Here is a 26611-nt window from a genome sequence, read left to right on the forward strand (position 1 = left end):
CAGTGAACTGGTTTAAATAAAACTCCATTATTCCAACGCTATCCAACGAGCTGGAGTGTAAAGCTAGCCAGAGAGATTAGAGGAAGCTAAAAGAATTTTGCTGTCTCTTTGAGGATGTGTTTGTACATTTGGTTGTACTCTGCATATTATAGGATTTTCTTCCTGTTTCTTGAGCTTTTTCAGTCACCAAAAGAAAGGAAAAGAAAAACAATTTTAAAATGAGATCTGCTTGCAGAAGTGTCAGGGGGAGGATGGGTGGGGTAGTGCCTGGAAATGCTTGTAATGCTGTGTTTCTTACTGTCACATTCAGATTGACTCATGTCCCTTTAGAAGCACACAGAGGTGTTACTGTGCTTTTGTCAGTGCTGTAGTTTTGCTTCTGAGGCAGAGTCCCCTGAGATTCCCTGTACCTGCTAGTGAGATATCAAAGCATCCTGAAACTCTCCTGTCTAAAAGGAGGCCTCACACTGCCGAGAATTTTGGGTCTCCTTTCCTCCCTCTCTGCCTGAGTCCAGCTCCTGGCAGCAGTCTGGTACTATCAGCAGCTGCCTCTGGTGCTCACAGGAGTGATTTCTCAGCAGTGCTGCCATCCAGAACAGGCCCCTTGTATGCCAATCCCCATCCTTGCAGGCATAATAACGATTATGAACACTAACAATGAAAATACATCTGTAGTTACCTTGTTTTGCATATTTGGCAGTGCCAATAGCTTGTGGAGGCTAGGTACAATTCTCTATAACAGCTGGGAGATGCTGCTGTTATAAATTACCAAAAATAGTGAATATGGGAAATGCTTATTTTCATTTTAAGTGACTCTCACGTGGCTTGGTGTTTTTTCACAGCTCCCACAGCAAGTGTTTGTTATCTCAGGCAGCAGCCAGGATGTCAGTCTTAACTCTCCCATTGTCAGGGCTTCACATTGTTTCTTTGTCCACCATATTCACATTTATGAGTCCTCATTTGGTCTGGGATTGTCTCTGACCCTCCTGCACAGCTCTCTGTATTTAATTAGAGAAATTCTCCTTCCCTGCGAGGAAATGTGTAGCAAAAGGGATTGGTACCCACACCTGAGCACTTGTTGAGGAGGGAACTGGCTGGAGAGGGTGCTAAGAATACTGCTGGAGGAGACGTTAGGTAGTATTTATGTGAAGGAAGCTGATGGGAAGCAGGGTGAAAGAAAAGGGAGGGGTTTAGGATAGCCATGTGCTGTAGTATGGAGGTGGGCTAAATTTACCTCTTTGATGAGAGGAAAGGTCCTGGTCAGGTATCTGGGTTCATTACATCTGCATTGCAAGTCCTTTCCTTAGATGAGTGCTGTGTCTGCAGCCTGGTTTCTCTGACTCTTAGGTGCTTGCCAGGAGCATTTAATTCCATGTCTGATTTTATAACCAAGGCAGAAAGTCAGTACCCCCTGGCTGTGAGCCCAGAGGACTGAGGCTGTGAATGCCCTGATAAAGAGCTGTTCCCACTGTTGGGGATGGAGCTCCAGCCTGAACTGATACAGAAGAACTTTGCCCCAGGAGCTGTGGTGTTTGGCTCCATGCAGGGCTCTCTGGGAGAAGAGAGCACAAGCTCCCAATGAGCTGCAGAGCAGGATTTCAGAGAGATCAATTTGTATGGCAGCTCAGAGCCTTTCACATTTGGGTTGTCACCTGGAGAAGAGAGTGACAAGCCCTCCATGGCACAACAGTACTCAGCACTGCCAAAAATCATCCCTTATCAGGATCTGCCTTCCCCATGCTTTCTATGTGCAGGGCACTTTTTAAATGCTTCTTTCAACCACTGTCACTGCAACTAACGATTCTGCCTGAGCAGGAGTATATTTGAATAGATAAATATCTTGGAAAGCTGCTGGGCTGTTGTCTGTGCCCAAGTTAAAGAGCAAAAGAAGAGCTAGAAGAGGAAAGAGGGAGTCTGGCAAGGAGATACCAGCACAGAGAAAGAGGAATAAGGAATATAAAGTAAGGAAAGCTTGTCAGTCAGCAGGGCTGACTCCTGCCCTCACCCCTAGAAAGCTCTGCGTTGTCACCATTTTCCCTGGCACTAGAGAGTAGCCAGGGGTTTTTCTCAGGAGCTGTCAGCTCTCTGATAAGCTGAGATGTGTTATCAGGAGCAGGTCTGAGGCACAAGCAAGGCTGACATGGCATGGCAGTGTGGTGAGGAATTGTTCCCCTCTTCTTCTGGAGCTCTGCTGCGGAGCAGCAGCGGGGGTGGAGTGGTGTTCAGCAGGGACAGGTTTCACTCTGATGTGCACGTGCTGCTGCAGAGCCCCCCAGGCTCCCAGACAAGCTGTTCACTGCTCCTCTGTGCTCTTGTATCCTTGGCCTGGTGGTAGATGGTGCTGGTGCATCCACCAGAGCCCTGCTGTCTGATTGCTTGTCAGGACTCTGCCGTGCAGATGGAACGAGGCACCTGGCACGGGAGCGCTGGGGAGTCCATGTGAGGAGTCTGCACTAACATCCTGCGTGAACAAGACCTCACTCAGCAACTTATGCAACATAAATCCCAAAGTAAAGAATAAAAGTAAATCAGCCTTCCTAGCCTTGGTTTGCAGAGGCGCAGAAGATTATGAGATGTTGACAGGGCTAGGAATAGAAATCAGATCCTTTGCACTTGTCAAGGCAAAAAATTCACTGCGCTTTTGAGCATCTTTGGATGCAGCTTCCATGAATTCCAGGGAAAGATGCTACTCAGATCTCAGCTCTTAACTGTCCTGTACTTCCTGTGTCCTGTCCAGCCTGGACATGAACCCTCCAAGGGATGATGTGTTTCTTTCTCTGGGATCACTCAACTAGGGCCAAGAGCATTTTACAGGAAGTTTTTTCCTGAGTGTCAGATGCATGGTTTCTGATTTCAGAAATGTCTGAGCTTCTTAACTTTATTCATAAATCTTTGTACTCTGAGACACCCTACACTTTCCTGGATCCATCACTTAGTTGTAGGTTGTCCTTCAAGAAAACCCCTACAGCCCTGCTGACTGCAATTGGTTTACCATGATTCTTCCAGTTTCTGCTGGCTGTCAGTGATGCTGCAGGATCTCTGTATTTGTCTAATGATGATTTATGGCAGTACCTGTTTTCTTTGTTTCATATGAGAGGTTTGTGTTAACTTCCTTCTGCTCTGGGTTCTTGTCTTCCTCCTGACACACTATAGTTTAAATAGCTGTGCCAACCCAGAGTCCCTTGCCCAGTGTCCCTGAGTGGTTTGTAGGCACTTGCTGACACGTTGCAGGTTTATAGTGTGATTCTAGAAATTGGTCTGTGTTGACAGGCAATAACAGCATTTCTTTTGAAACTTCCTTCATTTTCTTCATTCTCTTTTTTATTTCTGCTACTGAGGTCCCTAAAGATGAGAAATAGTTTGATTGACATTTAAGAGGCTGGGTGATCATGAGTATAAAGGGTAAAAAAATACCAGTGATATGTATTAAATGGCTGAAAGGGTCATATAGAAAGGTCTGTGTTTATGGTAGAATTATCTAGGGATCTTACTTTTTTTCTAGGCAGACACTGCTATCACTTGAAGCTGGCTCTGCTTCCAGCCCAGCCACTTAGGTTTTTTGTTAAGCTTGGGTATATTTTGCAGCAGACAACTTTTCCCAGACAAGTTTGATGGAAGCACTTGGAATGAGCTCTGCAGCACATGCATGCCCAAGGAATGATGAGCAGAATTACAAAGCGGGGTAATATATGGTGAGTTCCAAGAAAATCTTCCTGACAGAGAGCATAACCAGGCAGTGGCATCAATTCCTTGAGGAAGTGGTGAAAGACCTGTCACTTGGCACATTTAAAATGGGATTGGACACAAGACAAGTATCTTTACAACAGGGAGCAATCCTGCCCTGGCCCCCAGGGATGCATGAGGTAACCTAATAGGTCTCTTCCATTTCTAGATTCTCTGATTCTCTGTATCTTGTCAATGCTGAGAAACTTCGTCCTGCTCCACTGCCTATCATGCTGCTGTCTGCTTGAAGATGTTTTTCCCAGACAGGGTGTAGAAATTCACTGTTCTCCCGAATTAAGCAGCAGAGCTTTGTAGGCTTCAGCCTGCGGGTGTCGAGAGTGCTGTGGCCAGGCAAGCTGGCAGGTCCTTTTGTTAGTAGGTGGAAAGAGTTTTTGCAAACAAGCTTTCTCTGTCTAGCTGAAGCCTCATTTCCAGCACTAATGCAACAATAGGGAGGGCTCTGTACATCATTTTTATTATATGGCAGAACCCAGGGAAGTTCATTTTTCCCCATGACATATAGGCTTATGCTACAGTCTCAATTTATCCTTCTAAATAATGTAGGTGGCAGTGGTTGATTCACATTAGTTTTTCTTCTGTTCTGATGATATGAAAAACTGAGTTTGACCTCTGCAGCTTGAACCAGCAAGAAGGGAGAAGGCAATTTCACCAGCTATTCTCAGTGCAGCTCTCAGCGGTCATTTTGAACGGTGGCGGGCAGAAATGAGTTCAGATCATTACAGGCAAAGGGGTTAACATTTTTTAGCTTGGTATATGGTTTGTGAGCAGAGTTCCCTTCTTGCAGGCAATACTAACCAGCAGAATCTGAGCACTTGGGAGCACTTAAAAAATTATTCCCACAATGCCTGGGGAAAGCAGGCTGAGCAGCAGCCACTTCAGTGTCTGGCCAGAGGCCACACGCTCCTGCAGTGCCAGGGTGCTGTCATATGCATCCTGCTTCTTTCTTTCTCTGCATCTCCATCTTTTAGCCTGCATATGGAGCCCAGTTAAGGGAGTTTAGGTGTGACCAGTTGTGCAGTCATCTGTGCTGGGCAAGAATTTGGATGAAAGGCCAGGCTGCCAGGCTGAGTGCTGCTGGACACCAGTGGAATGTGCTGAGTAGATGAGAGAAAACCAGCTTAGACCATCACTCACTTCCACATCACTGGTACTGTTCCCCATGGTACAAGTCCCCCATGTAAATTGCTACTCTCTGTGCCCAGACAATTACTGCCATTATTTACATGTGCCCCTCATGCATTTGGCACTTTGGGGATGGGATCAGATCATGTCCCAAGGAATGTGCAGTGTGGGATAAGCAGCTGTTCCTGACCCAAAGCTGGGGCAGCAAGCACACGAGCACCGTGCAGCAATTTGAGTGTATTGCATTGGTGTGCATCTCTCATGTCTCAGACTAACTTTCTAACTTTTTTTTTTTATATTGTATATGATGAAATCTGAAAAAATACAGGGAGCAGTAACATGGAAAAAGCTGACGAAAGGCAAAGTGTTTTCTCAAAAAGAGATGTCTTTTTGAGACATCACCAAGGAAGAGTGCTGAGGTGGGAGGGATGGGACTCTGCCAATTTCTGCAGGAAGGTTGTAATTTGTTGAGTGTTTGCTAGGCTTTGTGTGGATCAGATAAGAAACAGCTACAGTTAAGTGTGCTTTGTGTTTGCCTGTTTTGATTAAAGACTTATTAAAGGTCCTTTTATTAGACAGGAGTCCCATATGAAGCTGTAATTAATATGTATGTATGTGTATGTTTTCTTCCTTTATTGAAGCAAAAAAATAAAAGTCGTTGGGGTGGTTAGAAATAAATCAATAATTGGTTCCCTGCACATTAGAAAAATAACAATAATCAATTTCACAAGTTTCTAACAGCAGGCTGGGTACCTTTGGCTGCATGCTGGTACCTTGTGGGTCCAGGGAACATCATGAAATATTTATCCAGGAAGATACCTTAAAAGTGTGGGGCATGGCCTTCCTTTTCAGAGGCTGATGGTTTGATTAGCAGATTTTCCATAACCTGAATTGTCTGTTTCATCTTGTTTGTGTACAGGAGCTCTGCAAATAGAGAACAGTGAGGAGTCAGACCAAGGCAAATATGAATGTGTTGCAACCAACAGTGCAGGAACTCGCTACTCTGCCCCAGCCAACCTTTATGTTCGAGGTAAGAGCACCTTGCACCCAAGGAGGTCACTCTCCTCCTTCCCAAAATCTCCATGGTTTTCAGTGAAAGGAGAACATTCCCTGCCTTCATGCCCTGATTGCACTGGATTGTGTGGTGGGGCCTTTTGTTTAAAAACCAGCAAGTTGAGTTCAATTATGTCTTTGATCCACGTTGTGTTTGACTCACAAAGCAAATCTGGTTTTGCTGTTTATATGGTGGTACATTAAATACTGAAACATGAGCAAAATGGGAATTCCTTTCTCTCTTGAGCTCCTGCACTTCTGTGTCATAGTTATCTTGATTGGGATCAAGGCATGCTTGTGGTGGAATAGTGTGAAACTGGTCATGCTCTGATCAGCCAGAGGTGCTCAGCTGTGCTGAGCCAATATTTAGGCCTCTGCTTTGGAATGTGTATCTTTAAAAACTGAATAGCTTTTTAGAGTTGTCCTAATCCATCTTATATGCATCAATGATTGAGCCTCTGGGTATTAGTGGCTCACACTGGGAACCTGCTGGAAATTAGCCACAATTCATGTAAATCAATTTTTCTAATGGTTATGCTACGTTGCCAATTTAAAACTGTTTTCAACATACCAAAATAACTAGATTTTATATTAGGATAGTCTCCTGGCAGTTTTGTTGCTCTACATTGAAGGTGTTTGAATTAGCTTGGAGAGAGGCAAGTGCTAAATTCCCTGTGCACTTTCTGTTAATTTCAGTGAGAAAAAAAACATGCTGCTTCATATGAAACTCTGTAGAACCAGAGCCATTGGTCAGGAACCCCTGGGAAATGTAGTTACGGGTTTTCCCAAGAAAATAAAGAACATTCTTGTGCTGGTGCTTATTAGGAAGTAAGAACCAGATTTTATTTCCATATAGTAAAGCAACAGACTAATGGTAAAATCTCATGTTCATTTCTTCCTTCCTCTGACTTAAAAGGAAAAAAAAATACAATCTTAAGGCTGCATATGCATTGGTTAGTATGGAAAGAGGACATGAGAATGATAAAGTCTTGTCATGCTGTGTGTTTGCTTCTAGGGGTGGCTTCTGGCATTGTTTTTGTTGTTTATTATGGGGGACTGCTTTTTTATTTTGCAGCCTAATTTGGATTATAAGAGTCTTTGGAAGACTGAAGTATCCAATTAAGCATATTCAGAAGATGAAGCTATGTCTGTGCAGTGGAATCACTCATTTCACTCTCACAATGTATTTATGCATGATTTTAAAATCCCTGTATTCTTGCACTTTCATTTTTCAGGCAAGCTGTACTAAAACTCATCCCAGATTGACCCTTTGCTCTCTGAGAGAAAGGATTCTAGTTACCAGGTTGGCTGTTCTTGCATAGGTTTGTGTGGATATCCAGCTGTATTGCTGCAGTATTTGGGATGCTTTTGCTTCCTGTGACATGCTCAGACTGTCAATGTTCTATTTTCTATAGACATGTGGCTGAAAAAGGCACAAAAGCTTCAAGAGGTAGAAAAGCCTCTTCTTAACAACTTTACAATTTCTTACTAATGAACGCTCTTTGTTTAGCAAATGAATCCCAGAGGACTGAGGAGTGTACTGGATTTTACACTTGGCTTGTGCTCAGCAAGGTTCATCTGTCCTGCTGGGGCTGAGCATGGGCTGTGGGTGGTCTGCACATGTGAGAGTATCCTCATGTTCCCCAACAAAAGCATGGTCTTTGACATAAGTTTTGCTGTTAACTCTCTTTTTTACACATAAATGTTTTTGGAACCAGCCTTTTTGTCTGGCACATAGTCTTTACAATGTGAATCTCCAACTTATGTGATCCTGTTAAAGTCCTTCTGTATATTTAAGACATGGCACCCCATAAATTATGATGATGTTACCAGATTATATTTCCTATGCATACTAGGTCCTAGATGGTATTTTTGCTTACAGTTTCTGATAGCAAATGATCTACAAAAAAAAGGTCTCATTGTTACTACATTAGTTAAAGACCTCATAAAGTTAGTCAGAGAACAGTATTTTATTTCTTTAATGCAAGGAAAAAATTAAAATATCTTGCTTTCTCAGGCCTGGGAGGCAGGATAGAAATCCCTGATTTTTCTTTTTGTAATAGTCCTACAGTACTGTCATTAGACACATCAGTGACTTGCAGTAGGATCTTTAGAAAGTGCCTGCATGTTTACTAGGGAGGACATTAATTAATGCTAAATTACAGTGGAAATTAAGTCTGTGGGCTGCACCGCCACTGCTTGGTGGTTTTATAGTGATTGACCTCATTGTAGTGAATACCCAGAGTCATCCACTTCCTTGGGAAGCATGGCTGAGTGCTGAGCAGCAGCACTAATTCCCAGTCTGTGTAGTTCTTGGGGCTGCTTTTGCCTGCTCTCGTTTACAGCCTATTGCTTTTCTAATAGTTCAAATGTTTGTTTGTCTCTTGACTCTTGGGATTTATGTTTTTGATCATATTCTCCTCTTTCTAGCCTCCCAGGTAATCCTTAGTGAGTGGGCTGAGTTAGAAAGCACAGGCTCATTAGCATCTTTATACTTTTCATGCTAACAAAGGAAGAGGCTGGGTGCTGAGAAGGAGTATCCGGGCACTGCTCAGGGCTTTCTATATCAATGGAAAAACAGGAGGAGGAAGGAGCAGGCTACACCAGTGGCTTGTCTCTGTAAATCCTTTAGAGCCAGCACTTCTGCACAGATGGACTTCATTAAAAGTTAAAACATTTCCACACTAGGGATTTGTAAAGGAAAATGGATGCATTTTCCTTGGAGCTATTATTTTCATCTTACTAAGTGTGCTGGAAAGCAATCCTCATAAGCCTTCTGCCTCTGGACTGATGGGTCTATCTGGCTGCTGCTGCAGAGCAGGGATGGGGCTGGGATCAGCGCTGGGAGCTGGCTGCCTCCCACTGCTGGAGGGTGGCACAGAACATCCAGACCATCAGAGGAGCAAGAGCAGGGCGAAAGCAAGAGCAGGGAGTGTGCCAGGGCAAGGTGGCTATCTGGACACAGCAGGGACTTTGAAGGGAGAACAGTGGCATATTCCTATCCTGCCCTCTAACCACAAGCACGTCTGCCAGTGCTGGTCTGGATGTTATGGTTACCACCATGAAGAAACACTTGTCCTTTTGTGGTCCATGGTTACATATACCACAGTATATTGTAACAATGATTAGATTTGGGACTTGATGGTGCTGCAGGGAGAAGGGAAGGGAATAGAAACATGGAAGATGTGATTCTTCTAATCCAGAGAGCTTACTGTCTAATTTAGCAATAAAAGATCCAAGACGTTGATTCAAGACATTTAAGAAATTGATTTAAAAGTAGAAGGCAGATTGGACCTAGTGTGGAAAAAAAAAAGATGGTGCCATTTTGTCATGTTCACTGGGAGTATAGTGTAATTGCACTGATTCACCTATGCTATTGGGTTTTTAGGAATACATTTCACTTTTAATTTGCCTACACCTTCAGGGACATTTGCACCAAGAGAAGCATTTTCAGCCACAAGTCTTGTCCTACGAAATGCCTGTGAAGGTGGTGGCCTTTGTGGTGCACACCACAATAGATGCAGTTATTTTCCTCTTTCCCTGTATGAAGAGGTTTTCTACCCTTTCTTTTCTCTACACATGAAGCAAATGAGTAGGAAGACATGTATGTAAGAGTATACTGTGGAGTTCACTAGAAGTGTTCCCCAGTGTTGCTTATAGTAATGAGCAATGTCAGTGCTGTTAGAATAGTACTTATAGGAGCCCTGGCTGCATACTTGACATCAAATGAGAAATCTGCTGCCCAGTTTTCTCTTCTTAAATGCTGCTTTTCAGGCGTTCAAGGCACAGCCCAGTGGGGCAAGTGTAATGAGTTCTCTGCCCCAAAATGCTACACATACTATAGAGAAGGAGCTGCACAGCTACGTTTTTAAAAAGGCCATTTAAAACTGAGTTATCTGCTTTGTCCCCAAATTGCAAACTAGTAAATCAGACTGCAGTAAATAGAAATGGTATTACTGCAAAAATCTGTGCTTTCTTGATCTGCTTTTTGAAAGGCCAGGCTGATATTTCATTTGGCAGCAGGGAACCCTGCTTGAAGTCTGAAATTTTATTTACCAAATTTCACCAAGGAGCCATCACCCAAAATGAAATTCGGATTGCAGCTCTGTCCCTAACAGCAATTCTCTGGCCTCTGCAGGGTTTTACCCTTGAGAACTTGGCAGTAGCTTAGGCTCAGACACGGAGGGAGCTCACTGAAATGGCTACTTTTGGCTATATGATACTTACTGCAGCAGGGACCTTGTGTAAATAATAATAATTCTGAATGACTGACACGGGCCTGGAGCAAGAAGGCTTGACGCCTTTAAAAAGAACATTTTCTGCTTATGTAATATTAAAGCAGCTAAAATAGCAACAGCAGTCAAAGCTTAAGGCTATTGCCAGGAGAAGAGTAAAAGCTGAGGACAGTGGTTGAACAGTCAGCAACCAAAATTTGAGATGTCTGAAAAATGGCTAAATAACAAAGGAATATGTTTGTTTACAGGCCAGCTGTATTCACACTCCTGTCAGTGTGCTCTGTTAAACCTGCCTCTCCTCAGGGTTGATGAGGGTGACAGTACTTGACCAGAGAGGGGCACTGCCAGTGCTTGAGGGCCTGGCAGTGATCCCAGGCACAGGGACTGGAGGGACTTGTGAGGGAGATGCCTGGGTGACAGGAGCCACCAAGCAGCAGCTGGATCAGACTGATGCCCCGACTGCTGCTGTGGACAGATGTGAGCCCTGGACCATCAGACAAAGCCGAGGCAGGCTGTGCTGGAGGCCACAGAGCATAACCCTGAGCAGCTGCTACATGGCTGAGGGGTCTGCAGTCCCTGTGTGCTCTGCACAGTCCTGACCCTGGGATAAGGCTGCAGTGCAGCAGACAGCAGGGAGCTGCTGAAGGAGTGCACTCCTTCCCGTGGAATTGCAGTGCTTTTTGTTTCACATCCTCTGCCCCATGCTGAGGCTGTGGCTGTGCTGTGTGCCCCACGTCCCAGTGTGTAGGCAGGTGCCCCTTGGCTGGCTGTGAGCAGCCAGGGCTGCCTGTGACACTGTGACACTGGCACTGTGGCTCGTGCTGCTGTCACTGCGTATCCTCACACCAACATCTGAGCCACAGAAGCACAGGGAGGCTTCTGCCAAGTTTTCTCCTCCCCAAATATTACTATGAATATTTCTGCCGTATTTTCTCCAAGCAAGGAAGTGTGTTCATCATCAGTGTGTTTCTATGAGCATTCTGCTGTGCTGTAATACTTGTAATGATCATGGTTTAATAAATAGTTCTTTGTCCTTCAGCTAGCACATTCCAACTAAAGATTCCAATGTGCTTTATACAACTCAACTAAATAAGCTTAACAATTTTATTCCTTGCAAAGTCCTTTGATGGTTCAAAGTGCAAGGCTCAAGTCTTATTATTTGTAGAATGACCTTTATGGAAAATAGAAGGAGAATGACTGGTGGCTCAGTGTATGATAATGCAACACAGAAATGTACTTGAAAACCTCTTTCCCCCTCCTTCCCACGTGACCTGCACAGACATCTGTGGGACAATTAGGCCTGCATATCTGTGCCAACTAGATGTCCATTTCCTCCCCTTCCATATCCACTTGAACAAAGGATGAAGAAATACATCTCTGGTGCTCTGAGATTTTCTCATAATTGAATTCATGCATGCATGTGTGTGCACTATGAATGGGAGAGGATGGCTGGGCACCCTGAGCATCCTGTCTGTCTCTCTAGGATGGAATATACTCATCACTGTGGCATGAGAACATTGTTCATCAGATATAATGGAAGGTTGTCCTATTCTCATGTAATCTGGCGTAAAAAAGACAATCTGTCCTTTTGTTCCTGTATACCACTAAAAGCTGTAAGGGATAAAATTTGATTTATGTGGAATCCTTGAGACACAAGATGTGCTTTTGGAGATAAGCAGAACAGGTTCATTCCCCTCTGGGTTTTTGTTAACCTCTCTGGCTTTTGGATTCCAAAGTGTCTGGGTTGGCCTTTTTATTAATGCCTTGCATAGCACCAGAGGGTTTTCACACAGAACAGATGCTGGCAGTTCACAGTGGAATTGCAATACCAGTTGGGATAATGAACTTCCTTGATGCTCTCAGGGAAGTATTAGCTTCCCACTTTGAAAAGCTTTGGAAATGTGTTTCTTTGTTTGAGCTAGTGATCTAAACTCTCAGACCTGTACACTCATATCCTGGCCACAGCCTCCTGCCTTATTTCAGGTAGCTAATGTCAAAACTATTCAAAAGCAGAGCCCCCCATAAATCCAAATTCCTTTTTTCTGCAACAAGCTGGTGTGGTTAGAGTATTGCTGCTGCACAGACAAGCACATCTGTGGCAGAGTAAAAGCCAAATTCAATCAGCATAGGAATTTCTGCCTGTAGAGCATGAGAACCATCTGACAGTCAGGGCTGGCAGACGTGTCTGACACAGCCTTGCTCTTTGCTGTTTCAGCTTGGATCTCAGATGGAGCCCTGTTTTTACCTTCTAGAGCTTGCTATCCCCTGATGGTTTTCTGCTGTGACTCGACTGCACTTAGGCTGGGTGTTCAGCCTGGCTGCCGGCAGCTCAGGCTCTGAGAGCGCAGCAGCGTGCCCGGTGAGCCGTGTGTTCTGCACAGGGGATTCTCTGGGTAACCCCAGGCTTAAATCCTCTCTGCCTCTGTCCCTGCATGGTGGGGAGGCAGATGTTATTTACCATCACTGCTCAGTCATTTGTTCTGTGAAAAAGCAGAAAAAACATTGATAAAACATGCTTTTTACCTTAGGACTGACATGGATACAGAACTGGAGATAAGAGACCATGTGAATGGAACCTGTAAGGAGATGAAACTTTCAATTTACCATTTATCAGGTTTATCTCAGATAAAGCAGGAGCTGTTTAAGCCTTAACTAAGGAAAGAGCAGAGAGAACTTTCTGCCCAGGTGTTCCTTCTTGCTTTATAGCTCTACCAAAATAGCCTGCTACTGGTTTTTATTGCTTATAAGCCACTAATATAAAATGAGATTAAGAGATAATCCAGCAGTTAATGACAAATAGCAGGTCCTAAACTTGTTCATGTTTGACAAACCAGAAAGTAATCTGTTTGAATTAGTGTGTTTCACATGTGTCTCCTGACCTTTCCAGCTCTAATCTGAAGTGTCAACACCTGTGGAAAGCCACTGCTGGAGCCTGCTCCTGTCCATGCTGACTGATGCAGTGGGATCCCTGCCAGATTCCCCAAAACAAAGTTGCTGGCTGTCCCCCAGCTGGAGCAGCAGCCCCTCACCTTTCCCCCAGGCAGGCCAAGTGCAGCACAGTGAGCCCTCTTGCTGTGGCTGGGGTCCATCAGTCCCTCCCAGGGGCAGGGGTGGGCTCTGGGGTGGGCTCTTCAGCAGCAAGGACAGGTATTCCTGTTCCAGCATCATGCCTCAGTCTCACACCCTTCACCAGCCTCTTGCCCTTCAGTCTCACAGTCCCAGTGGTCCAGTAGGTTGGTCCATGCTGGCAGCACTTGGAGTTTGTGTTGTCCTAATGCAATGTTAGTGCTGCTTTCCAGAAATGCAGCTTTCCAGGACCACACCTGGTTTGCCAGAAGCACTGTCCTTCCTGAGCAAGGGCAGGAAACAAATCCTTCCTGTTGGGAAGAGCTGAGCAGAAGGCAGGAGCCCCTCATGTCTGCTGAAGCCATGCAGATGTGATACACTCCATTAGATTAGGAAATAAAGTGCTGGCTTGGGAGCAGCAATAAAGAGGTTCCCTCCCATCACAGGGTCTCACAGGATCAAATGAGCCTTATGCTAAGGTTTTGTAGACCAGGAGGTAAATCCCGTTTTTAAAGCAAGACAGAAGAAACCTGGACTTTAAGCTCAGGACTGTTTGTTTTAAAGATGTCTAGTTGGGTCACCTTGCTGGATATGGCCCTTACTTATGGGCCAGATAAGCTCTGAGTTACTTGCTTCAAGTTCCCCAGTATCAGTTCAATTGAAAAAATGTAAATAAGTGTTTTGCTACTCTCCAGCAAGCTCCATTACACTCCACAGGCCACTGTGGTAGCTGTTACTGGTAGCTTGTTGCCTTGCCTGTACTGTGTCAGTGTTGGTTAAAATCCTGTCCTCTGATGCTGGCTTACTGTACTGTTGCACTGTATAATGCCACATGCTGTTCTCTAATTTGCAGTGTTTCTGCTGGAAAGCAAATTCCTTCCCCCACCTTCTCCTTCCCCCATCAAAAATGTGACTCATAAGCAGTCTTCAGCTATCAAATCCATTTGTGTATTCTCTCAGCGAGGGTTCGATTACAGCTGGTGTGCCACAGATCTGTAGCTGCAGTGAGGTCACTCCTGCTAGAGAAATAAGATCTCCTTTGTCTATAAGGAAAATGCAACTAACCTTCTGCTGTCTCTCCCGCAGGAACAAAAACTGGGACCTGCTCAATTCTCTGGGTGTTTTTGTCCTTCTGATTTCTTGTCCATTTCTCACTCACAGAGCAATGTGCCAATGAGGCTCTCAAAACTGAGCCCAGCTGAGACTGTGCATGTCTGTCACTTGCCTAATACCTCTCTGCTGCATTTAGCTCTTTGTTTGGAGAGGGGAAACAGCTCTTCATGGTAGAAGATTTTTTGATTCACCGCTTGGAGCATTTCTTTCATACTTTATAAAATTTGGATTTACATGTGTGGTCTTCCCAGTGTGTGATCAATGGGTTTGAAGTGCCTTTGCCATCATCTCTGTAGCAGGAGTGGGTGTATGGGAGCACATGTGTGATGGCTGGAGTCCTTTGCTGTGTGTGTGTGAGTGTTCTGCACATGTAAACATGTCTGTGCATCCAGCGTCTGGCCCAGAGCGGGGCGGTCCCTGAAGCACCCTCCGTGTGAGGATGTGCAGGACGTGCCATCCCCTCTGCCCTGCTGCCAGGAGTGGTGAGTGGGTCAGGGGGCAGAGGGGCCACCCTGCTCCAGGCCAGAGCAGAGTGAGTGCAGCCTCTCCTGTCCCCCCGTGGAGTGGAGTGTGCACGGTGGGGAGTCGTGGCTGACCTGTGTAGTCTTGTCTTGTCGTTTCAGTGGTGTGCGGACAGATGAAGCTTGGCCTGTTTTTACTCTCTGTGTTTTTCCTTGTCTTTTTTTATTCCCTCCTCATCTTCATCGCACTCTGCCATCAAACAAAACAAACTTTCATCTCTCAGATCAGCGAGAAGGTTGGTCCTTTTCACTTCTTATCCATCTACAGTACGCCACGTCAGATGGGACTTTTCCAGTAGGGAGAGGAGAGCCATCCCCAAAAGGGGAGGGGGCCCTGCAGACTGGCTCCTTTCCAGGCACAGCCACACTGTGCCTGGTGAAATCTGCTTACTGTTTGCTGTGACTCTGGTGATGGCATTGATACTTTGCTTGCATGCTTTTGTTGCTTGAGATTTAAAGTGCACAGAATATATTTTGCATGCAAATACCAGCCAGGGCAGTTTTGTCAAAGGCAGGGTAGGAAAAAGTGCATGCTGCTTGGTGTGGGGTCCTCCTCTAACCCTTTATTCGTGCTAGGTGCAAGTATTATACCTCTAAACTGCTGCTGCTTTCTGGCTGGAGATCAAGAACAGTCCTTGGAAGCAGAGATCAGAATGATCAGTCCCCTCACAAGCTGCTAGGGACTGTGGATTCCTTAATTCCTCCTGAAGCTTTAAAAGTTTTAACTTTCTCTAGAGGGAAAAAGCTTACTTTTGGTCTCAGCTAGAGGAGAACCCAGCATACTGCCCCTCCCTTGCCACAGGGCAGCAGGGGCAGCTGGCTGAGATGCAGATCCCTTGTGCTGAGGCAACTTCCCTGCTCCCCAGCAGTCCCTGCACTGGGGTGGCACATTTTCCATGCCCTGTCCATGCTCAGACAGGAGCCCTTTATGTGAGCAGGTCTTCCTCTCCTTCCTTCTCTGGGTTTGGGTCTTCCTGCTGCTGGCAGGAGAGCAGGAGCTCTGGCAGTGGCCCCAGCCACACCAAAGGTGCCCTAGGGACACCCATGGTGACATGCACAGGAGCTTGTAGCCACTCAGCAAACACTGACTGGGGCTTTGCTCTGCTCTGTCCTGCTGCTCTCAGAGAGCCAGAGGTGAATAAAGGACAGGAGTGGAAGGCAACTCCGGCCTTTAAATTAAATCTAGCTCCAGACCTAGCTCAAGGCACTCATGATTTCATGCTGAGGAAAGCTGGTGTTTCTGGCAGAAGTCTGGATTTAGTTTCCAGAGATGATTCCTTCACTGAACAGGTCCTGTGGGGGTCTGTCCTTTCACACACACTGAGGTGAGGAATGCTCACACTGCTCCCCAGATGGTGTGGGGAAGAGACCCTGGCTTGTCTCACACAAACCATCAGGCAGCTGGGTGAATTGTGTTACAATAGTCACTGGAACAAGTTTTAACCAGTTATCATAGCAGTTGTTTCAGTACACTGAGTTCAGTCCTGTTTCTCTCCCTGGAACATGCTCTCATTCAGATTGTACTGAGGAACGGGACCTTTGTTGTTTACCTTCTAAAAATAGATTTTGTGGAGGATAAAATTACCTCAGCCCAAGACAATGATGAAAAATGAGAACGAGGAAGAAAAGATAAGAAATCAAAGCCAGGGCCCAAAGCCTCCCAGATTTCAATGAATTTGGAGCACTGCTCTGATGGCTGAGACACGTCTGGAGACTAAACCTTTGACTGGGCACTTAAATGTTTTAGCCACATAGTTTAGCTGAAGGAAAGCAGCTGAGAATAGCTATTAGCCAGCAGGAGGGAAGAATTTCTTATTCTTTCTGTTGACCCTTCCTTCCCACTCCACCAAAAATACCTACATACACAAATATTTAATGTGAAGCCAGAAATTAGTTTCTAAATATTCCACTGGGATTTGCCATGCTTATAATTTGTTTGGCTCTGATAATTACATTGTACATTTTTCCAGCTTTACTTAAAACTATGTACTGCTAACCCATGCATTTAATTATTACTCTGTGACTGCTACAAGGTTATTTATTAAAAAGTTATTTTATCTTGATACTGTGGATCTTTTCTCTTATTCCCCTTCTTAATGTTGTGTTATTTTCATCAGAGAAATTTCTGAGAGCAAATGCAAATTGCAGAGCTCCACAGTCTTGCTCTCCCTTACTTTGCTATTAGTATGTCAGTATGCTGAATGCTGATGTGTCTCCAGTGCTGCACCACTGTAATGATATATCCTCTTTTATATGTGGTTGTCAGCACAAATAATTAGACCTAAAAGTTATAGCTGAAATATAATCCAAAAATGGCAAGGCCCTGTTTTGGAAATTGTCTATAAAATGTCAGCACTCAAGGATACATTGGGAGCATAAATAGTACAGCATTGTTTGAGCACAAGATTAGACTGTAAATGCATTTTTTCTGGTTCCAATTTTTCCTCTCCTTCTGTTGGTTCTGTCAATAGGTTGTGAGACTTCAGCAACTGCCTTTCCGTTTGAAGTCCTTTTGTAAAATGATAGCACTGGGGAGAGATGAAAGGTGTCTACAGATGAGTAAACCATGCAGACCAATGATTATATTTGAGGATGGCTCCTAAATTCAGTCCTTCCCAATGTGGAGGAGGTGGTTGCTGAGGAAGACAGGAGTTTTGGCAGGTTACCAGTCTGGCAAGGGCAAGAGCACACCCTGTGCACCAGGGATCCCTCAGCTTGGCTGGCTCAAGTAATGAAGCTGGACTGGCTCACACTTTCTAGGATGCACCCCTGCACATCACACACTGCTGCTCATCCCACTTGGGAGGTTAGAGCAGAGCCCCCCAACCTTGCCTTGTCTGTGCTGGGACCAGGGAGGAGCAGCAGACCAGGCACTCCTGGTTCTCCTTCAGAGCAAAAGGGACTTGAGGCTGCTGTTCCCTCATGCAGAGGACAAGCAAAGGGGAGAGGATGTCAGGACAGTAGAGCAGGACCTGAGAGAGGAGCAGAGAAGCGTGCAGAGCACAAGCACAGCTCTCCATCACCATGGGGCAGCACCCAGTGAGCACCCAGGAAGGGGAAAGATGAGGCCCAGAATTAGATGCCAGTAGGCATGGTTCAAAGGAAACCATGAAGGAGCAGGCAAGTAGAGGTGCTTGGATCTCTGCAAACTAGAGGGAGGGATGTTAGCATTGACATCTGCTAAGCTGTACTGTGGCCAAGGCAGCCAGCAGGAAAATTTGGAAATTTGGTTTTCCCGTCCCTAGCAGCGCTGCAGGACTTCTGAAGCCTGGGCAGTCCTGGCACTGTTGTGTTTGAGCAGAGCTCACTGGATGCCAGCAGTGTCCCAGCACATGAGAGGGACTAACAGCACCAGCCTGAGAGCCCTGAGCTTAGAGCCTGCTGCTTTAGCAGACAGCAGCAGGGAGGAGGATGTCCCTGGCTCTCCAAAGGGGTAACTTCACCCTTGGAGGGAACCTGAGACGTGTGGAGCAGCCACTCCTGTGCTGAAAGGAGCCAGGCAATCGATTGAAGCTCTTTGCTCTCAAGGCAAGGAATGTGCATGTTAGTGCATGCTGAATTATTAACATTTCTCAACCTTTGTGGCTCTAGTGTTGCTTGCTCCCCTCCTTCCCCCCAGCAGTCCCCCTGTGAGTGAGGAACCAGACTCCACACTGTCTTTTCTCCTGGTCCTGTGAGATCCAGGGTATGGGCTCAGGTTGCACTGCACTCACTGCTTACACTTCACTTCCTAAGGAATGCTCTCAGTGGGGAGATATATGAAATAGTGGACTAGCACAGAGCACTTATGATGCCTTTTCTCAGGATGAATTATAATGAATCTCATTTTTGACTGTCTGCAGGTTTAACTAAATCCCTGAGTTACAGTATTGTCCATTGAAATAATTTTAATATTCACAGTAGTTTTTTTCCCTGTGCTGTTCTTACAAAACCTCTGAACCACCTTCTTCTGATCCTTATCCAAAAAGAGAATTAAAAAAAATTATTGCAAATTCTAGTCAAGAAAATTGTAATTAAAAGGGAAATTTCATTGCCACAAAAAATGAAGAAAGCAAAATTTTCTGGAGCACTTAAGGTAGCATCATGGACTGTGCTACCCCATGTGATTTGACTTGTAAATTGGACAGAAATTCTAAGAATACTGCTTTTTGAGGAGTTACACTGATTTAAATTATTACCAGACTCTTCTGCTAGCAAAGCAAGCAACTTAAATTGCTGGCTTGAGCCTGAGGAATGTGTTGATGGTGCTCTGCAAGCTGCTGTGAGAGCCGTGCCAGCTCTTGCTAATGCTAACTGACAGCATCTCCCTTTCTCCTCCGTACTGACTGGGACAAGAAGCTGCCAATTATCCCCCAAGAGGATGGGAGGCTGGCGGAGCCCGTCCCCTCCTTTGCACATACTCCTGACAGAGCACTGTCTGGGCCACACCTCTTACCAAAGGCACTGCCCTGACCTCTTCCCACCTCCCATGTAGAGAGCTGACCCCTACACAGGGCATCCATTTTTAGCAGCTGGGTGCCTTGGGCACTGCAGCTCTCTGGTGCAGAGCAGCGAGCCCATCTCAGCAGCTCTGCTGATGTGCAAATGAGGGGAAGACGGCTCAGCCATTCTGGGTTGCAGAAATGCACCACAGAAGGCTGTTTAACCACTCATCTGTTGCCAGGCTGGAGAGCTGAGGCTCTGCACGACTTCCACAGGCTGCGGTGTGCCTGTGTAGAGCCTGGTGAGGGGGTCTCACACTGAAAACAGGAGGATTTTCCTTGCCATCCATCCCTTTTTAGGCACAGGAACGCACCAACCACCTCTGCTGCTCCCGTGTGTGTGGCACAGGGGAGAGTGACTTCCCATCACCCTGCAGAGCGCTGCTGCAGGGCCCTGAGCCCCAGTGAGTGCCTGTCCCCTCCCTGCAGGGGAGCAGGCCATGGTCAGCTGCTGGCATCCCTCGGGAGAGACAGCACAGCCCCCCCAGGTCCTGCCTCTGCAGGACACATCGAGGGTGACATGGCACCGATGGGACTCGCACAGCCCCAGGGGCACCCTGAAAGCAGCGCTTGGCATGGGGACACAGCGTGGGGTGCAGGGGGCTCTGCAGCAGGCTGTGCTGCCTCTGCCTCACAGGGCTGGAATGGAAATCTCTTTGTGCATGCTGGGCTCTGACCTTTCTGCATGGCCTTGTGTCCCCCAGTGTCGTGTCTTCCCAGGTCCCTGTATGTGAGTACTGGTGCGCCTTCCCTCTCCCTGTCCTGCCCTTCCACCACTGTCTGACTCTGTAGTGGCCTCCAGTGCCTGCCAGCCTGTTTGCCTGGTGCATGTGTGTGAGTGCTCTGTGTACACCTATGGCATTGTCCTCAAAGTTTGCTTTTTTATTTTTTTGGTTTTAACACAGCTTGGGTGGGTGGGCTTGGTCCTTTGACGGGGACGGAATTTGAACAGCTTCTACCTGGAATAATTCGATGCCATGTTCATTGGAAAATAAACCCGACTTTTAATGAATGGTGCTGGGATGCTTTGGTTGGAAATACATGCCATCATGTTAAACCATTGCCATGTCCATCAGGTTCAGTCTGTATTCTCATGACTGCATAGCATTTGAGTACACTTTCAGTTCTGTCTCACTCGGGGAGCACTGCCCCATTGGTCAGGTAACACTTCACTGGTGATTGCTTATGTAGGTATTGATTTGAAATTTAATAATTGATTAAAAGAAGCATCCAGCAAGAATTTGGATTTATATACTCAAAAAAAAAAAAAAAAGGGCAAAAGAAGTTGTCCTTAAGTTTTCCTTACCCTGGCTGGTAAGGAGCTAATGAGCCCTGTTTTGTCACTGAGACTATGTGTAGTACACATACAATGTTGACAGTATTGTCTAATTTATCACAAAGTCTTAGCTCTGTTGTACATGCAAGTGTGGGGGCTTCTGTGTTCAGTCTATTTCTGCAATCCTGATGGTTTGTAGATGAATCATCAAAGCGAGCACTAGTGAAATTTGACTTGGGTAGAGCCAGCTTGGCAAGCAGGGCTGACACCTCTGCAGCTCACGGGGCTGTCAGCAGCTTTGCTGTCTGTGGTGGCAGGAGCCAGGCCAGCAGAGCTGAGAGTCCCCAGGCCCCCATCGCCCCTGGGGCCAGCTGCACCCCTGGCCTGCTGTGAGCTGGCCCTGCCCAGGCTCCTGCCCCATTCCCACCTTTCCCCAGCAGTGCAGCAGTGGCTGCCCCACCAGCCCAGTGTGCTGATGGAGGAGCACAATGGTCAGGGAGAGGCTCCTTGGAGACAGTCACCTGTGACCCCAGCTCAGGGGCTGCCTTCCCAGTGGAGGAGGCTAGAGGAGAGCAGAGCTGCTGGGCAGCACACATTCAAGTAGTTTCCCTTTTTAACTACAGATCAAAATGAGCTTGCCCAGAGGAGACAAAGATTTACTGAGCACGGTTGTTTCTCTACCCTTGCTTAAATAGGCCCATAACACTAACCCTGAAGAAGGGACCTCATTTCTCAGTGTCATTTTCCTGACAGGAATGCATATGGCAGGCAGCTTTAGAGCTTTATTGTACCTGAGAGTTGCTTACAAATAAGTCTTGAATGAAATACCCAGCAAGGGATTGATATGAAGAGAAGCTGTGCAATGCAATAAGGAGGAATACATCTCCCAAAGAGCTGCCATGAAGGTGGGAAAGGTTCTGCCAGCCCAGCTCTCTTCTGTCAAAATGGATATGATCTCACATCTGTCAGGATTAGTTCTCTCCTGCCCAGCAAGGTGATCTCTTCAGGCCCTGACAATGTCATGCAGCTCGGGTGACTGTTTTTTCTGAGCCAAGGTAGAACCTGAGTTACATTTTGAAAGGAATTATATTTTATTTAGCAGCACACGTGTGCTAATTCAAAAAGAAACCCTTCTGCTGCCCCTGCCCAAACCCTGTGAGGTTTAGGGAACAGGCTGTGTTGCTCCAGAGCTAATAAATTGAGCAGGTGATCCTGTTTTGCAGAGCTTCAGTGGGCCCTGCACTAAGTGTGTGACTGGCATTTGTGCATGCACTCTAATTAGAAGGATGTAATTTAAATGGAGGAATGTTTCATGTTAGTAATATGATTTCAGAAGGCTATGTTTGGAGGGAACGGATTGAGCCATCTCTTAATGAGTTCTGCTAATAAGATGCCAGTGGCTAAGGAAGGAGAGAGAGCAAAGTGTGTGCAATTTGGCAAAGTAGTGAACAGCTTTTGCACTTCATTTTATCTGTCCTGAGGGATAGACAGGCAAAAGTGTTGACTGCCCCTCATGTAGCCCTGCAGTGCAGTTGAGTGCTCTCTGCTGGTTCTGGGGCCCTACTAGCTGTCTCCTCCTTGTTTCAGTGCGGCGTGTTGCTCCTCGATTCTCCATCCCTCCGAGCAACCACGAGGTGATGCCGGGGGGGAGCGTGAACCTCACGTGCGTGGCAGTGGGTGCCCCAATGCCCTACGTCAAGTGGATGGCTGGTGTGGAGGAACTGACCAAAGAAGATGAGATGCCCGTGGGTAGAAATGTCCTGGAGCTGAATAACATCATGCAGTCTGCCAACTACACCTGTGTGGCCATCTCTTCCCTTGGCATGATCGAAGCCACAGCCCAGATCACTGTCAAAGGTAAGGAGTTATTACTTGCTGTGCTCCTACTTGGGTTTCAACAGTGTAGCCCTTTGCCCAAGTTTCTTGCCTTCAGCTGATTGACTGCTCTCTTCTGTGACTTTTCCAGCTTGCAAGGGTTCCCAAACCCACAACTTTGTATTTTCCTGCTCACAGTATGATGGTATTTTTCTCTCTCCCTGCAAGTGGCACAGTAGACAGTCAGGCAAGGTCCTCGTTACGCCATGAGAGAGCCTCACCGAGTCTGTGTCTCAGCAATGTCTGGCTTGTTCTGTGCATCAGCAGGATCAGCTCAGCTCAGTGGCCATGGGCTGTCCTGGGGCAGGTTCTGTGGATGTCTGCAGTCAGAGAGCTGTTTGCACCCATGTCCTCTTGCAGTAAGGGTGAGACAAGAAGTGTCTCACAGCAATGTGAAGTGTCCGTGAGCCTCAACAAAATGAGCATCTTCCCTCCCTGCAGGGAGGAGCTATACATGTTTATTTGAAACTTGTTGCATAATCCTCTGTAAATGTCTTCCCTTACTGCTGTGCCTCTTTCCCTTTTTCATGTGTTGCTGTCCTCCAGCTGTACTTTCTGCTGACATTTCACAAGTAGCTTTGCCCCAAGGAGGATATTGTTGCCAGTTGCTGACCATAGGGTAGCCCACCCACTAACAGGAGTCTGAAGGTGTCCTGCCTTTCCCATCTGGGGCCCACCAGAGCCACAGATCCCTTTCCTTCTCTGCCTGCAGTTGATTTGCAGCTCAGATTACAACACATACATCATCTTTTGAGTCTGTCTGTTCTTGCAGGCCCCTTCCTGCACTAATGCCACCTTTAGCACAGTGATCCTGCTTGAACAAATCAGAGAATTGAGCGTTAGCCCTCTCTGACCTGGAGATAACAGCAAATTCTCTTGGCTAGTCAGAGGATGCTTTTAACCTTAGCTGCACCCAGCTCCCTTTACTCACAACATCTGCTCTCAGTGCCTTTTCCAGCCTCTCTTCGTACAGGGCACAGTGCTTGCCTTGCTATAGCAGATACACAAGAGCATACAGAAAAAAAGGGCCGTGATGGGATGGTGGTTTGGTGTTGCAGGGAAGAGGTGGGCTCTGCACCATTGCACTGATGGTTTGCAGCATGTACCTCTTCACAGCTGGAATGCCTTCACCTCGCTCCCTCACTGGATCATGTGATGCCCCAGGACAGGGAGCAATTTGCTCAGCTCCTTTAGCCCTTCACCTTCCTCCTTGTGTCCTCATCTGCTTTTTCTACCTTTACTCTGGATACCTTACTGCCTCTGTCCCAAACTCCTTTGCCCAGTGTTGCTTCTTCTGTGCTTGCTGGCAAGCAGCCCATTTTCAGTGCAGACAGGAGAATCAAGATTACACAGAACTGATTGCACTTAAGTGCATTGAAAGTACCAGACCTGCCCTTGCTCACGTGGAGGCTGCACACCCAACAGCTGTCAAGAGTCGAACTTGTAGCTCTTCACAAGAAAAGGAGTTTCATCTGTCCTTGAAAGCCTGAGGAAGGCTTCCAGTTCCTAGGATGCTGTATGAAATATGTTTCTTCAGGCCATGATATTGTGCAGGTCGGGTTTGCCCTCCCTGAGTCCTCCATGGGTTTTGGTGGGGTGTCTGGCTGTGGTTTTGTGCCCTCCCCTCCCATGCCAGTTCAGCCCAGATGGTCTTCTTAGTATTCATGTTGCAATAACACTGGAGAAGGCATTCTCTCTGGTACTTAGAGCAGGCATGCCCTGTGCTAAGGAGCTTGCCTTCCTCAGCTGAATCTTGTGGAAACTACAAACTTGATGGCTTTGCCAAAGAATGAAATTCTTGAGGATCTTAATTTGGCTTGAGCATTTTCTGTAGTTCCTTGTCAAGCACAGCTGCATTACAAGTCACTAATGACTTTAGAGTGGTTTGTAGGAGGTTTAAACTTACTGTAGACTAATTCAGTCATTGTGCTAAAGTATTTGTGTACTCTGCAAAGCTCTCTCGCACACACTCATTCTTTTTCTTTGTTCTTGTGGTAAAATGGTAAATCTGGAAATGTTTGCTTGCAGTAGTTGCATTCTCATTGACACTTCAGAGGTGTCATTGTCAGAGTTCTTGTGTAACAGTTTATTGTCAGGTTGCAGTTTGACACACCACCCAGTGAAATAGTGGATATGAAAGTTGGTAATTTCTCTGTCTGTATCTCTCCTGCATGTACTGTAATACTTACAAAGCATTGCCCCATCAACCCTTCTAACAGCATTGTCCGTGAACTCCCTGTGGCCTACGATACTGCCTCTCTGGAAGCAAGAGCATAAATCCAGATTGCTTTGGTGCTCTGGTAGCTTTACTTTGTAAATCAGCTGTGCACCTGCCTTCTGGGGCCAGCCCAGCCCAGCAAGTACCTTCCCACTGCTGGGTGAACCCCTGTGACAGAAGCATTCCTGCATCCCCGTTGAATTACTTTTATTTAGCCTGCTACTGGTAAGTGCGTCAAGCACATCTAATAACATGATTGCTCTGTTTATCCTTCCATTAAGAACCACTTCAAGCAATATATGGTAATATAAAAATGCATGTTATAGAGTATGAAATGATTTCTGCCTTTTAAAGAAGAATGTTAATGGGAGGTGGCAGCTCCATTTTTATCCCTGTGCACATTGCAAGGTTTGAGCTGACTGAATTATTTAAATCACACCTCTCTGCCTTCCAATTGCAGCACTGCCAAAACCTCCAACAGAGCCATTAGTGACTGAAACAACAGCTACCAGCGTGACCCTCACCTGGGATTCAGGCAACTCTGACCCCATTTCATATTACATCATCCAGTACAAGCCCAAATCTCTGGAGGGCCAGTTCCAGGAGGTGGATGGTGTGGCAACAACCCGCTACAGCATAGGCGGGCTCAGCCCCTTCTCGGAGTACGAGTTCCGGGTCATCGCAGTCAACAACATTGGCAGGGGTCCCCCCAGTGAGCTGGTGGAGGCCCGGACAGGAGAGCAGGCTCCTTCCAGTCCCCCCCTCAAAGTGCAGGCACGGATGCTGAGCGCCAGCACCATGCTGGTGCAGTGGGAGCAGCCCGAGGAGCCCAACGGGCAGATCCGAGGGTACCGCGTGTACTACACCACCGACCCGCACCTGCCTCTGAGCATGTGGCAGAAGCACAACACGGACGACAGCCACCTCACCACCGTGGGCAGCCTCATCACAGGCACCACCTACAGCATCCGCGTGCTGGCCTTCACCTCCGTGGGGGACGGGCCCCCCTCGGACATCATCCAGGTCAAAACGCAGCAGGGGGGTACGTACGGAGTGCGGCTCCGCCGAGTGTCTGACCACGCCAGGCTTCACAGCTCCAGGGATTGCATGTCAGAGAGGGCAGGCATTCCCATCCCACAGCCATGGATGGAGCTGTCAGATTGTCCTGGGGAGCTGGTGTCAATCTCTGTACCTGTAACAGCCCACGGAGTGTCTGACATACAGTGGCTAAAAGCGTCCCAAAGTCCTGGGCACAGATGTTGGCACCTGTGTAACTGGTGGACCTTTCTGGGGTCTGAGTACGTGAGTGGAAAGAAGGATCTGGGATCAGTCAGGGTTTGGAAGTGAGCCCATAGTCACTCACCTGAGTGGTAGAGATGCTTGCCTGTGGCCTGAGGTGTTCTAAGAGCGCAGTATAGGGGAGAAGGGATGTTCTGGCAGATATGAAGGAGGATCCTCATGAGGTGAAATGCTGACTTTGCTAAGTCATGCAAGTCTTCTCACCCCTTCTGGCACTAACCATGTGTTTGTTCCCCAGTTCCTGCCCAGCCAGCTGACTTCCAGGCAGAAGCAGAGTCTGATACCCGCATCCTGCTGACATGGCTGCCCGCCTCTCAGGAGCGCATTACTAAATACGAGCTGCTCTACTGGGAAGGGGAGGATGGCACTCAGGTGAGGATCCTGCCTGGCAGCTCTTGCAGCTGGACATGGCAACTTACCAGCTTGGGAAGGGCGTGTGCTTGAGCCAGGCTGGTAACAGAACTGTTTCTTACTGTTTCTTCTGCCTCAGTGATGTGCAGTAGGAACATGGCATTCTGGTTTCTGTGTAAGTGACTTCAAAAGTGCTTGTTGATACCAGCAAAGTAGCTAGTGACTGGTTTGGGACTGGAAAGGCTCAGAATGCTATG

The 26611-nt window shown here is 46.7% G+C and overlaps 1 protein-coding gene across 5 annotated transcripts in view; it reads left to right on the forward strand.

Moving 5' to 3' along the window:
* PTPRF (protein tyrosine phosphatase receptor type F) overlaps positions 1 to 26611 on the forward strand; it is a 369892-nt gene that overhangs the window by 274363 nt on the left and 68918 nt on the right. For all 5 annotated transcript variants that reach the window (XM_056497305.1, XM_056497306.1, XM_056497308.1 and 2 more), the window contains 4 exons: positions 5786 to 5896; positions 22199 to 22468; positions 25165 to 25746; positions 26242 to 26375. In XM_056497305.1, coding sequence (XP_056353280.1) covers positions 5786 to 5896; positions 22199 to 22468; positions 25165 to 25746; positions 26242 to 26375 — 1097 coding nt within the window. The remainder of the gene's footprint in view (positions 1 to 5785; positions 5897 to 22198; positions 22469 to 25164; positions 25747 to 26241; positions 26376 to 26611) is intronic.

Source organism: Oenanthe melanoleuca, chromosome 8, assembly GCF_029582105.1.
Source record: "Oenanthe melanoleuca isolate GR-GAL-2019-014 chromosome 8, OMel1.0, whole genome shotgun sequence".
Classification (NCBI taxonomy): Eukaryota; Metazoa; Chordata; class Aves; order Passeriformes; family Muscicapidae; genus Oenanthe; species Oenanthe melanoleuca.